Below are 13738 nucleotides of genomic sequence, written 5' to 3' on the forward strand. Positions count from 1 at the left end.
TTCTAACGCAATATACATATTTTCTCATATCTCCACTGTTCTCTCGGGATCATATGTTTCAAATAGAAGGATTTTGGAAGAATGAAAACAATTCAGAATTCAAAGTAACCGCTTTCTGATGAAGTGCTTACAAGAACTGAGAGACGTTTCACCAATTTGAAGCAATCTCTGTCTCATTTGATAAAATAAAATGTTGATTTTTATTCCCATTCACAAAAGGGACACATGGCTTCCTGTTCGCCGGACTTGGAACGACCCCTGCTTTTCCCTCGCTGCCCATCAGTTGGCGCATTTCGCTGTTCTTTTTTTTTTTTTTTTTCCCCAAGCCAGCTTTGGGGGCTGCAGTCGCTCCGCAGCTCGCAGGTCACATGGCCTGCCCGAGCGAGGGGAGCCCTGCGCCGGAGCTGCGCTGCGGAAGGAGGTGAGGCTTCCGCGGCGTATCCAACGCGCGCATCGCCTGCTGCTCCGGCCTCCGGGTTCGGGGATGGCTCCTCCACCGGAATCTGCCAGCCACTCGGCCTGGGCGACATTACAGGCGGCCTCGTTGTGCCCCGCGAATGGAGCTGACCGCCTCTACCGGGTAGGTCTGCGCTGCGCACGGTCTGCCCAGCCCTTTTGGCACGGTGATGGGGGCACCCATCCCTGAGACACGCCACTGTAGGGGGACAGGATCCGTGATGGCCGCGGAGGGCACGCGGAGAGAAACTGTGGGGGATGGTGCTGTTTGGAAGAGCCTGTATTCCGGCCGTGCGCCCAGGGCACCCTGGCTTCGCTGCGGCCCTGCCCACGCTGCGGGCAGCTTGCTGCCAGTGAACCGCAGGGACCGCTGAAGGGCGTCGCCGCGCGGCCCGGCGGTCGTCAGCGCAGGGAGGAACGTACTTGTTCACCTCTCGCCCGCGCCCTCCTGGTTGCGGGGTAGATCGAAGGACCCGAGCAGGGCGCGTGCCAGCCTGGGCAAGACCGCTACCGAGCCCAGCCAGGCGCAGCGCCTAAGGGCCGGTCGCCTAATGGCCGCCCCTGGGCAGGGGAGCCTAGTCGCGCGTCCGCCCCTCCGGCCACCGGATGCGCCGAGAGCTCTGCTGAAGCTAGGGGTTTCTCGCAGCTCCGGAACCTGGGGAAGGTGATCTGACCGAGGAAGGGGCCCCTCCCAGCTCGCGGGAAACACTAGCAGAAGGAAACCTGCAAAGCGATGGAAATGGTCAGCCACAGCCTTTGGGAAGGGAAACTGAGGCCTGAGCGTAGGGGAACTGCCCAAGGTTAGCCGCAGACACTAGATCCTGGACCCAGGTCTCCGCCCGCATTCTTTTCCCAAGAGCGATAGTTAGGACATTCTGGGCATTTCTTGTCCTCTGGACGCTGAGCTCCGATGTCACCCGTGCCGCACTGCGCTCACGGTATCTTGGGGCACAAGCTCCTGCAGGGTCCGTGTGACCCAGGCATCTCCTGCTCGCCCCATGCTGTTCCCGCCCGCCCGCAGGGCGGCTCCAATGATGATCTCACTATGCGGACCATTAGCAAATCCTGCAGGTGTGTGTGTATGTGTTCAAGCGTGTGTGTTTTCCTCAGGGCAAATAGTTGTTTCAGGGGCAGTTCTTTTTCTAGAGGGCATGCACCAGGTACTTTATGAGGTAGAAAACTGTTAGTGCCTAAGACCTAACTTGAGAATTATTAGAATTTCTTTAAAGGATAAACTTTTTTTACAGAACACTCAAGAAATAAGCATGATAAAGAGACGATTAAAAACTGCACCCTCTAGTTTGTTGATATTTTATGGATATCTTCTTAAAATTTTCTCTACTTCATGCACTTGAAATGTTAAATCAGTAACGTGGACCAAAAAATGGTTACTTTTAATTTTCTTAATTTTTTAATTTGGATGTTGTTGATTACCCATAGGAATTAATTGTTCCTCTGCTCATTAGTCTTTTGTGTTTCTGTGGTTGAATTGACTGTTAATTCCATTGCCCATTTTTCAGTTGAATTCTTTCTCTTTTCTTCTCCTTCTCCTTCTCCTTCTTCTTTTCTTTTTTCAGTACTGGTGATTGAACCAAGGCCTCCCACATGTTAGGCAAGCAGTCTGCCACTGAGTTATATTTCCCATTCTCTTCCTGATTTTTAAGCATTCTTTGTATATTACACATTAAAGTAGTAATTATCTGTCATATATATTGCACCAAATTAAGCATTTCCTGTTAAATTTTAGGAGTTCTAATTCCAGATTATCTTTAAACTTCCATCAATTTTTAAATTGTGATGGTGATTACATGGGTATATAAATTTTATAAGTGTCATTGGATTATATAATTAAATGGTACATTTTGGTGTATGTAAAGTGTATCTCAAAAATATATATATTTTTTAAGCCAGGAGAATGAATGCTAGGTCAGGAAAGTGAATCTGCTAATCAGGTATTAAAACCTATTTTAAAGCTTCAGTAATTAAAATAGCATGGCTCTGGCACCAAAATACACAGATAAATAGATGCAAATGTCTACGAACAAATGCAAACGTCTATGAACAGATTCAAATATACAATCATTTAATAAAACTGTACCAATTTCAATTATGGCTAAAAATATGGATTTAGGCTCTCTGGCTTTCATGTTCACCATCCCAGTGTCTGACACAAGACTCAAATGTTAGTGAATTAAATGTCTAGTAATGACCATAAAAGTAATATATGCTCATTGCAGAAGTGTGGAAAGCAAAACAGAAAACCTCCATCTCCCATACCCTTCATCTCTCCTTCACCAAATGGTACTCTACATTAAAAAGGTAAAGTGGTCCATAGTATGTACATTTTTCTACAGTTGCCTTGACATAGTTTGCATTTTCTCTTAAAACTGTCCTAGTCTATTTGGGCTGCTCTAACAGAGTACCATAGTTCAGATACTTTCAACAACAGAAATATTTATTTCTCACAGTTCTGGAGGCTGGACATTTTCAGATCAGGGTGCTCTCTTCCTGGTTACAGACTTCAGGGCAGGATTTTTATTCTGTCCTTCTAGCATGAGGTAGAGCAGAGCAGAGAAGCAAACCCTCTACTATCTCTTACTATAAGGGCATTAAACTCATCATGAGAGCTCAGGACCTAATTACCTTCCAAAGATCTGATCTAAATTTTGGTATACCATCCCATTGGAGATTATATAGGGTTTTAACATACGAATTTTGTAGAGACACAGAAATTCATTCCATAGTGGAGACCTAGCTAGCAATTCTTTTATTGTGGCATATTTAACCCCCCTCCCAATCTTTTTAACATCTTCTTAGCATACTCTGTGTGATTATCTAAAAATCTATTTTCCCATTCTTAGACATTTTGTTTGCCTGCAGTTAGTTCTTTTCTACCTTCCTTGCTATCTTCTTTCTCTTCTTTCTTTTTTCCTTCATCTTTCCTTCCTTCCTCCCTTTATTCCTCTCCTCGTTTGTTAAACAAAACTTAAGTGAAAATTCTTTGTCCGTTTTTTGGTACTATGTGTTGACATTTCTGTCAGGTATATCCTTAAAAGTAGAAATGCTATGTAAAAATGATGCACATATAACACTTTTATAAATACTGCCCCAATGTTACCTCTGAAGATTGTACCATTTTATAGGCAAATGCCCATTTATTGAACTGTACCATTCCCTCTTTAATTGAATTATAATTAGATTATGTTCAATATAGATATTAATTCGGACTAAGGTACCTCTTTCTATTACTAGTCTTTGGTAAAATATTATTTTTCTCCATTTACTAATGACCTTTTAAATGTCTTTTAGTAGAATTTGTAGTATGTGTGTATATTCCTATATTTCTTAAATTTATTCCTAGGTATTGGGTTTTTATTTTTGATTGACACCTTATATTCCATTAATTAATTTTTATTGATCAGATGAAAGCATTTAAGTATATTTACACATATACATGTGTATGATGTAAATATATAATCAGAGTGATAATGTATATATAAATGCATATGATGCATATTATTTGTATATGTTAATTCTATTACCTACCACATTCTAAAATTCTTTGCCATGTTTTTCAGCTGATTTTTTTGTGCTTCCAATCTGTGCAGAGGCTGTAGTATATATTGGTTGAGTACATAGGTTTTAGAATCAGTCTGACTGGGTTCCAAACTTAAAAGCTTTGTTAACCTCGGGTACAAGTTAATTGTGTCTTTTCTTTTTCAGCTATAAAATGGGCTTGAAGACTTCTCATAGTCTTTTTCTGAGGTCAATGAGTTGCTAAGAGCAGCACCTGGCATGTAATTGCTCATCAGTGTTTACTAGTAAGTTGGTCTCTGCACATTATGTGATCAGGCTTTTTAATGCTCTCAATTTAATACTCTCAGCTGAGAACCTGAGGCCCATAGAGGTCAAAATTTTCACATGGCCTTTTATTTACTCAACAGTCATTAAGCTTTTTCTGTGTATAAACTACTACACTGGGTCTGTGAGGGATTTCAAAGATATATCAGACTGAATCCACTAAAAAGGGATTTAGAAGTCCAGCTGGGGCATAAAAAATTCAAGGTCCATAAATAAAGCATTGGAGGCAGTAGGCATCATGGATAACACACGAGCTTTAAATTAGTCCTGTATTTGAATTTCCTGCTTTTGATTTCCTAGCATCTATTTTTGTTCTCATCTAAATGGGATTAATTGCATTGCTAGTTGAGAGTTGCTGTCTTAGAAGAAACAGATTCAAGAGTCTAGCACAACCCTGGGATATGTTGTAGGGAATTAATAAGTGGTAGCTATAAATATGTGCAATCAGCCCTCTGTATCTCAGGGTCCACATCTGTGGATTCAATCAGTTGTGAATCAGAAATAATTTTAAAAAATTGCATCTGTACTGAATATGTACGGATTTATTTTTCTTGTCATTCCCTAGATAATATAGTACAACTATGACTTACATACCATTTACATGGTATGTAAGGTATTATGTTGTATTAGGTATTATATAAGTATTTTTACTATTATTATTATTGGTACAAGGGATTGAACTCAGGAACACTCAACCACTGAGGCACATCCCCAGCCCTTTTTTATGTTTTATTTTGAGACAGGGTCTTGCTGAGTTGCTTAGGGCCTCACTAAGTTTCTGAGGCTGGCTTTGAACTTGCCATCCTTTTGCCCCAGCCTCCCAAGGCACTGAGGTTACAGGTGTGTGCCACCATGCTCAGCTTATACAAATGATAAATGATTTGAAGTGTACAGGAGGATATGCAATAGGTTAAATGCAAATACTATGCTTTTTAAGTCAGGGCCCTGAGCACTTTCAGGTTTTGGTATTGGTGGGGAGTGTTCTTGGAATCTCAATATTTCAACAATAGTACATTCTAAAATAGGAAGTAACAATTGAATGCCATGGGGGAAGCATAGAAAGGTCCTCAGTATGTGTAAGAAAAAGAGCTTATTTATGGCTAGGGGAAATTATCCTTAGCTTTTGGAAGAGTCACCTTTTGATCTGATTTTGACAATCGTATTAGCATTTTATGGAGAAGGAATGAAGCTGGAAAGATAGAACTGGCTTGTGAAGAATCTTGGCAAAGACTTCAGACTTTATTCCATAGTCATTGGAGAATCATGGATTAGTTTTCCAGAAAATAGTACTGTTCTGACCTGTGCTTTAAAGGATGAGGTGGATGCTGGTAATGTAAAATATTACCATCATTTACACAGTGTTTCATGCCTGATAAAGAGCGTTTGTAGTCATTGTCTTTTCATCTAAACAAAGCCTAAATAAAATTAGATAATTTTCAATTTTTCTGTTTTGCAAAGAGACAAAACAGGACTAGGGAGAGGAATGACTTATTCCTATAAATGAATCTAATTAATGAGTGTTGGGGCCAGAATTGGACCCAGATCTTTTAATTTTGAATCTGTCACTCATGCTGGAGGTCAGGAGTCCACTCAGGAGTCTGTTGCAATCAACTGGCCTAGAAGTGATGTGGGTGACCAGGGGGTACAGTGAGGAAGGCATGATAATGGACAGGGGAGGAGAAAAGAGGCATATTAATAGAGACCAGGGAGGTGGCACTGGGAAGTGACTGAATGGAAGGGAGAGGTCAGAACCTGGACCCAGGTACCTGGGAGAGCAATGGTGTCATTCAGAGAGAAGAGTGGAGTTGGGAAATATGGCCAGTCCTCTAGTGCTTGTCTCCTGATGTCTAGCCTGTGTTCTGCTGCCCATACCTTGAGTTTAATGTTCAGAATCTGTGCCAAAACCTGTCATTGACATTCCATTTATTCATGCAAACCCTAGTTCCTATTTATTAGTGCCTTTCTCCTTTGCTATCTTTCCTGAGTCTTATACCTAGACATGGTAACAGGTAGAATCCAGTTTGGGGAGTGGTTGGGTTTCAAGGTTCACTTGCAAAGCATAGATAAGAACTCAGTAAATATTGTTCCATTGAATTGAGGGTATAATGATTGTTACCAGGCCAACTGACAGGTACCAGTCAATTCACATTGTTGCTGGAGTGTGGGCCTGAGCAGGTGACATTGTGGACAAGTGATTCTAGAATTCTAGGAAAAAGCATCAGATCTCCTCCTGTGGCCCAAGGTAGGTTTGCTAGATTGCATTGCTCTTCAAAGGAGAAGTGTATTTCTTCAATCTTTGTGACTTCAGGCTTTTGGTACCCTCTTCCTGCAGGAAAATTCCATATCTTGCTCTGCTGAACTCAAGTTATTATGTAACTTGATCTGGTCAGTGAAATATAGGTGGAAATGATGGTGTCACTTTTGAACAGTAGCTCGAGAGCCAGGTTGTGGTTTACTATGCCTCTTTTCTCTCAGCCACAAAATAGTGTTCAAAAATGAGGCAGTGTCACCTGCCTGGGTGCTGGAGTGTGGACAACATGGAACAGAGGCACAATTGACCCATACAGACAAATAATAAGATCAAGGAGTAAACCTTAGTTATAAAAAAGGGGGGAGGGGGATAAAGAAAAGAAAAACCAATATATTAATTGGAGGTTGTAGAAATTGAAAAACAGAATATTTCCCCTTTGTTTTTATATCAATATGAATAGATAAATCTTGTTACACAGTTTGCTTCCAAAATGGGAGTTGTTCTCTTGTTTTTCATGGCTCATATATACACCTAAAAAAACTTACTGAGTAATTAAAAAGTGCTCCAGGATTAGAATCTATTTATTTAAAACTTAGCAATAAGAGAAGAAATGCATATTATCATGGTTTCTTGATTTTTTTTTTCCTGTAGCATATTTATAATAAAATATACTAAACTGTTTTTCCTTGTCACATTGAATACAAAACAAAAACCTTAGTTCTTATAAACCACTGGGATTTGGAAATCATTACAGAAGCCTGCCCTGACTCATAAAGTGTAGAATAATAGAAGACCTGGGTCTTACGCCTTGTCAGCATTCTAGAAATTTCTGTGGATAGATTGATTGATCCTTTATTTTCTCCTGAGAATCTAACAGTTGGCCTGCTGCTTTTCCTTTCTATTGAATATTCATGGCCTCCATCCCTATCTCTGTGGGAGGAGTGAATTGCCTTGCCCCTTGGCTTTGGCCAGTGGGTGGTGAATGGGCTTGATCTGCAGCACACCTACACAGCATGTAACTGTACCTGCATGTTTTGACTCAGCCTCTTGTGCAGCTTCTATCCAACATAAGATCACTTCCCAGGTAACTGTTGCCTCTGCAGCTTGATCTGAAAGGAGGTACAACAGATGATCTGCTTGCAACCTACATTCTGTACCTGAGTCCATCTGGGCCACAGCTATCCAAAGATTGTGTACAAGAAGTGCATGATGTTATTGTAAGTTATGAAGATCTGGGGCCATTCATCACCCCAGCAAGAGCTGATCACTGCAGGCAGGGACTCAACTGAATCCTTCACCTTCCCTTGTTGTCAGTGGAACATTGATGACAATCTTGCAGTCTTGCAGCCGTATTTGTTAAGGAACTTTTTGAGATATTAATGATTTTATTGTCCTTAGGAAAGAAAATCACCTGGGTTTAAAAGGTTCTCTTTTTGTCTAATCTCAGTGCTCCCATTTCCGTCCCATCTGCCATATCATAGTAAGTGATACCACTTACTGTGTGCTTGTGTTATGGGGAGGACTGCTCAGAAAACGTACCAAGTCCATTTTGTCTGAATTGAAAAGTCTTTATTTAGCCAACCAGCTGGCAGCTGCTCCCCACAGGACTCATAACTGTCTCTGCAAGGAACAGCCCCAAGCCTGAGCATTTCAGGGTCTTTAAAGGCAAAAACCACATCTAGGTTGACATACCTGCAAGCAAGGAGGGGTACAGAATCTGAATTGAGGAGTTAGCGAAACAATGCAATGAGTACATTGGCATTTCCCACAGTACTTTCCAGGTTGGCATAGCAGCAAGCAAGCAGAAGGGAAGTGGGTCAAAATGATACTAGTTGAGTACAAGTTAGAGAATGGTTACTAATGTCTAGACAATCAATCTCTGACAGGGTACACTGCCCAAGAAAAATGAGAATCAAAGAGAACAATTTTATACTGTGTAAGAATTGCCATTTTGTGTTGCCAAACATGCTGTGCTAAGCAACTATTGATAGGTACAGAGGCGGAGTGTTGCCACGGGAGAAGCATTTCTTATGGAACATGGAGTCTCGGGGTAAAATGGAGTCTGTTTGGTCATGGCCCATAACGCCTGCCATTTTCCAAGCTTTCTGCCTTATCTTGTTGACTTTGTTTAGTTCCCTCTCCTGTATGGGTCCAGCTCCCTTGAGTAATATAGCAAGGGCAAGGATAGAAGTTTGAGCAGGAAACCACCTGAATGCCCCTACTCCCAGGGCTATTATGCCAGGAGCATGAGCTTAGCCTATTCCAGTATTTGCATCCACTAAGTATGATATGGAACTGGTGAGGCCATGTGGATGTGGAATCCCATGCAAGAACAGAGAAAATCAGAGGCAGAAACAAATGGTTCGCACTATCTTAGAAGTTCACAAATGAGCCAACTTGGGATTACCTAATATTCTGCCCTCTTCTTGCTAATAATTTTGCTCTTTAGTACTATCTAGGTCTCTTATTAGTACTAGGATGGTCTGTCTCACCTCTGGGGTGACCCAGCATAATCTGCTTCTGTCACTGAAATTTCACTAGATTTATCTTTTTACTTCCTTGAATTATTATTTCATCAAACTGTACAGAGAGATTTGATATTCTACACAACTGTAGAGGGGTGGCCAGGCTAACTGCTATCATAAACAAATCCAAAAAGCATTTATGGCTAGACACAGTGGTTTAGGTATTGCTCACAGCACAGACCACTCTAGGTTGGGAGGTGATCTTTGGGAGCTGTTTCATGCAATCATTCAAGGACAGGCTCTTGCTATTGGTGGCTCCATCCTCCTCTATTTGTAGCTGGCAGAGTGGAAAAGAGAAGTGGAGAGAGCACACATCTCTGTATCCCCTGTGCCAGAAGTCACAACTGTAAACTTGCTCACATTTACTGGCAAACCCTAGTCACATGTCCCTCCCAGGGAGGAGACAGGCTAGGAAGTGAGGTTTGTACCCAAGAAGGAGATAACATGGATGTGGAGTGGACTACCACCACAACCTTGTGTGGGGCCTGGACAACCTTTCCTTCACAAAAACTCAAACTGACCATTTTCTTCCAAATGTGTACAAACGTTATCATGCTTCTGAGGCAAGAGGTTTACATTTGCTACTGTAGAAATCATTTAGATTTGCATTGACGTTACTGGTTTTCTACTAGCTTTGTCTTTCTGTTTCTATTGTTTGGTGCAAATATGTTTTCCATCAGGACATTAGGCCTATTTTCTCCCAAAATATTACTTTAATTTGAAAACAGGCATATTTTAGTGGCATTTTCAATATGCCCACAATACATGCTCTCATTGGTTCCCATGATACTTCTATAAAAATAAAATAAGAGAAAAATCAGGACTAAATGAATATGCAATTTGAAGTATGAGTATCTGAGGTTAGAGAAAAATGAATACAATATGATATTAAATTAACAAACAGTTCAGGGAATCCCAGAAGTGTTATTTTTCTTGTTTGGAATATGCAGGAAAGACAAAAGAGTTTTCAGAAATTACTGTGCACAGGCAGTGAACAAGTATTTACTGCACACTTATGCTGAAACTTGTTCTAACTGTGTGTATTTCCTCTAGACCAACCCTAGTTTTTTGACGTATGTTTTAAGAACCCATGTCTATACAGTTGGGGAATCAATTGACACAATGATTTTATTAGTCTAACTGGTGATTTTCTGGCACCGTAAACCTAACTAAGCATCTGTGGGCATGAGGACTTGGTTGAACTTACTTGACCTTGATGCTTATAGAAATAAGATAGTATTCCAGAGATCACTAACAGGTACAACTAAAGATCAGTTCACTACAGAATATAAAGTCTCTAATAGTTATACAGCCTCCAGCTAGAACTTCTGACTTGATATGTGCTCATATCAAATTCAGTCCTCATATTTTTTTTTTTGGGGGGTTATTTTTACCACTTTCTGTTTTTTCTCCTTAGGTTTGACTTGCTTTGATTCTGGCCTGAGTTCCAGGATGCTTTGTTCTTGGGATCAGACATGACCAAAAGTTGACCTCATGAGCACATCAACCTTTTCAGCTGCCATGCTCCTCCGGAGGCTGCGTCGACTCTCCTGGGGCAGCACTGCTGTCCAGCTTTTCATCCTAACAGTGGTGACATTCGGCCTGCTGGCCCCCTTGGCCTGTCACCGACTTCTGCACTCTTACTTCTATCTACGCAATTGGCATCTGAACCAAATGAGCCAAGAGTTCCTGCAGCAAAGTTTGAAGGAAGGGGAGGCTGCCCTTCATTACTTTGAGGAGCTGCCTTCTGCCAACGGCTCAGTGCCCATTGTCTGGCAGGCCACCCCTCGGCCCTGGCTGGTGATCACCATCATCACTGTGGACAGGCAGCCAGGCTTCCACTATGTCCTGCAGGTGGTATCCCAGTTCCACCGGCTGCTGCAGCAGTGTGGCCCGCAGTGCGAGGGGCATCAGCTCTTCCTGTGCAACGTGGAGCGTAGCGTGAGCCATTTTGATGCCAAGCTGCTCTCCAAATATGTCCCTGTGGCCAACCGCTATGAGGGCACTGAGGATGATTACGGTGACGACCCTTCGACCAACTCCTTTGAGAAAGAGAAACAGGACTATGTCTATTGTCTGGAATCATCACTGCAGACCTACAACCCAGACTACGTCCTGATGGTAGAAGATGATGCTGTTCCGGAGGAGCAGATCTTCCCAGTCTTGGAGCATTTGCTACGGGCTCGCTTCTCCGAGCCACATCTCCAAGATGCCCTGTATCTAAAGCTGTATCATCCCGAGAGGCTTCAGAACTACATCAACCCAGAGCCTATGCGGATCCTGGAATGGGTCGGCGTGGGCATGCTGCTAGGGCCTTTGCTCACCTGGATATACATGAGGTTTGCCAGCCGTCCGGGCTTTAGCTGGCCTGTCATGCTCTTCTTCTCCTTGTATAGCATGGGGCTGGTTGAACTCGTGGGCCGGCACTATTTCCTGGAACTGCGGCGCCTGAGTCCTTCCTTGTACAGTGTGGTTCCTGCCTCTCAGTGTTGCACCCCAGCCATGCTCTTCCCTGCCCCTGCAGCCCGCCGGACCCTCACCTACCTGTCCCAGGTGTACTGCCACAAGGGCTTTGGCAAGGACATGGCACTGTACTCACTGTTGAGGGCCAAGGGAGAGCGGGCCTATGTGGTGGAGCCCAACCTGGTGAAACACATTGGGCTCTTCTCCAGCCTCCGGTACAACTTTCATCCCAGTCTGCTCTAGGGTGCCAAGAAACGCCTTTCTGAAATTGGCCACTTCCTGGAGATTTAAATATTGAGTTCTTTCTTGAGACACGGTTGCTTGCAAATATTTCATTGTTTAATGTTGCTAGGAGTAAAGGCACTGGGACAGCTGAGGGATGCATACAGGTCAAGAGCTTTGGCTTTGGTAGCCCCTGGCAGGAGCAGCGGTTTGCCACAGGTCTGGCCCTGTCTCCCTCCACACAGCCACACTGCCTCATGCAGTCGGTCCCACCCACTGAGGGTACATTTAAATACCAGTTATATTCTCCTGTTGTTTGTAAGCTCTTCTTTGTGATAGAGCTTGTGACTGCCAAAAATCTTGTGCACAACTGTTTTAGGATTTTAAGGATAGAATCTGGTGAAAGATGAGATCTTTCTGATGAATCTCTTTCTCATTGGTTATGAGAATGGATGTATGTTTAGAATGTAAGCCTAAAGAGGCAGGACCATGTTGATATATTCCATTTGTTTCCTTGACCTGGTGTAATAAAAACTGTTAAAAGATGGACAGTGCCTGGCATTTTGTAGGCAGATGATTTGGCATTTTCTACGGGTAGCACATTGATAATTGATATTATTAGTCACAGTCAGATCTGCAGGAGCTTTCTGAATCATCAAAGTCCACTTGCTTCTGTTCAGTAGTAACTTAATATTGATTTTTGTCATATTCTTATTCTTTGGCAATTGGACATTTCAGTAGGGTGAACTCTGTCCAGGTAGCAATCCTTTTCCCTAACTTTGCTGCCTAACAGTTCAACCACAGTTCTTTTTCTTCTGGTATGTGGTGATGTAACAGAGAAGGCATGGATCTTATCTCTTCCAAGCCCTTGGGCAAGTCATCTGGCCCCTCTGGGTCTCCTTTTCTTCACAAGTAAAGTGAGGACAGTAAGACCTACCTTTTAAAGTATACTTGAAGATTAAATAGCAAAATGGATATGAAACATAAGCAAATGCTTAGCCCATGGAGGACACGTGGCAGACATTTTTTCACTGTTGTAATAAGCTGTTTTAGTCAGCTTTTCATTGCTGTGACCTAATGGCCTGACAAGAAAAAAAAAAAAATTTAGGGGAAGAAAAATTTATTTGGGCTCATGATTTCAGAGGTCTTAGTCCATAGACAGCACTGACTTCATAGTTCTGGGCTCAATGTGAGGTGGAAGGGCATGGTGGAAGAAAACAGTTCAGCACATGGTAACAGAAAGCAGAGAGTGAGCTTGGCTCATCAGGAACAAAATACATACCCAAAGGCATGCCCTTTCCCCTGGCCTGTAACATACCTCCTTTAGCCACAACCTTACTGGTTACAGTTAATGCTCAGTTAATCCATATCAGGATTAATCCACTGATTAGGTTACACCTTTTATAATCTAATCATTTCACCTCTGAACATTCTTGCATTATCTCACAAATTAGCTTTTAAAGGATACCAAAGCATATGAAGTTTGGTAGTTTTACACAAGCACATAAAACTCAAGTGTGTTTTGGATGAAGGTGCTAGTGATGATGTTTAAAGTATGACCTAGGGCATGGGGCTGAAACCTGCAGAACATCTGGTTCATACCAAACATTTAGAAGAGAGGCTGACTTTTCACTGTGGCTTCTAAAGATTATGCAACTCAGCTTTCTAGCAGTCCCACCTCTGACTAAGCCAAAGTAAGAACTGTTCATTCAAACTGGAAATGCCCTGAGATTCCTGTTGAACCTATCCCCAGACTAGCATCTGAAAACTACTTTTCTCAAAAATTACAAATGTGGGTTGGGGTTGTGGCTCAGTGGTAGAGCATTTGCCTAATATGTATGAGGCACTGGGTTCGATTCTCAGCACTGCCTATAAATAAATAAAATCCATTGATGACTAAGAGAATAAATTTTTTAAAGTTACAAATACATGTCCTTTGAAAATTACTTAACTAGTGGCC

The 13738-nt window shown here is 42.3% G+C and overlaps 1 protein-coding gene across 2 annotated transcripts; it reads left to right on the forward strand.

Annotated features, from left to right (window-relative positions):
* The first annotated feature begins 322 nt into the window (after window positions 1-322).
* On the forward strand, window positions 323-12327 carry Pgap4 (post-GPI attachment to proteins GalNAc transferase 4). Of its 2 annotated transcripts, XM_046457430.2 has the most exons (3): window positions 323-580; window positions 4180-4277; window positions 10511-12327. In XM_046457430.2, exon 3 carries the CDS (start codon window positions 10588-10590, stop codon window positions 11797-11799), a length of 1212 nt encoding a protein of 403 aa, XP_046313386.1. In that variant the 5' UTR covers window positions 323-580; window positions 4180-4277; window positions 10511-10587; the 3' UTR covers window positions 11800-12327. The 2 variants fall into 2 exon arrangements, with proteins under 2 accessions (XP_046313386.1, XP_046313385.1); XM_046457429.2 differs by lacking the exon at window positions 4180-4277 and having other exon boundaries at window positions 324-580.
* The last annotated feature ends 1411 nt before the right edge of the window (window positions 12328-13738 follow it).

Source organism: Marmota monax, unplaced genomic scaffold, assembly GCF_021218885.2.
Source record: "Marmota monax isolate L192 unplaced genomic scaffold, Marmota_monax_Labrador192_F-V1.1 WCK01_AAM20220418_F8-fsc00069, whole genome shotgun sequence".
Taxonomy (NCBI): domain Eukaryota; kingdom Metazoa; phylum Chordata; class Mammalia; order Rodentia; family Sciuridae; genus Marmota; species Marmota monax.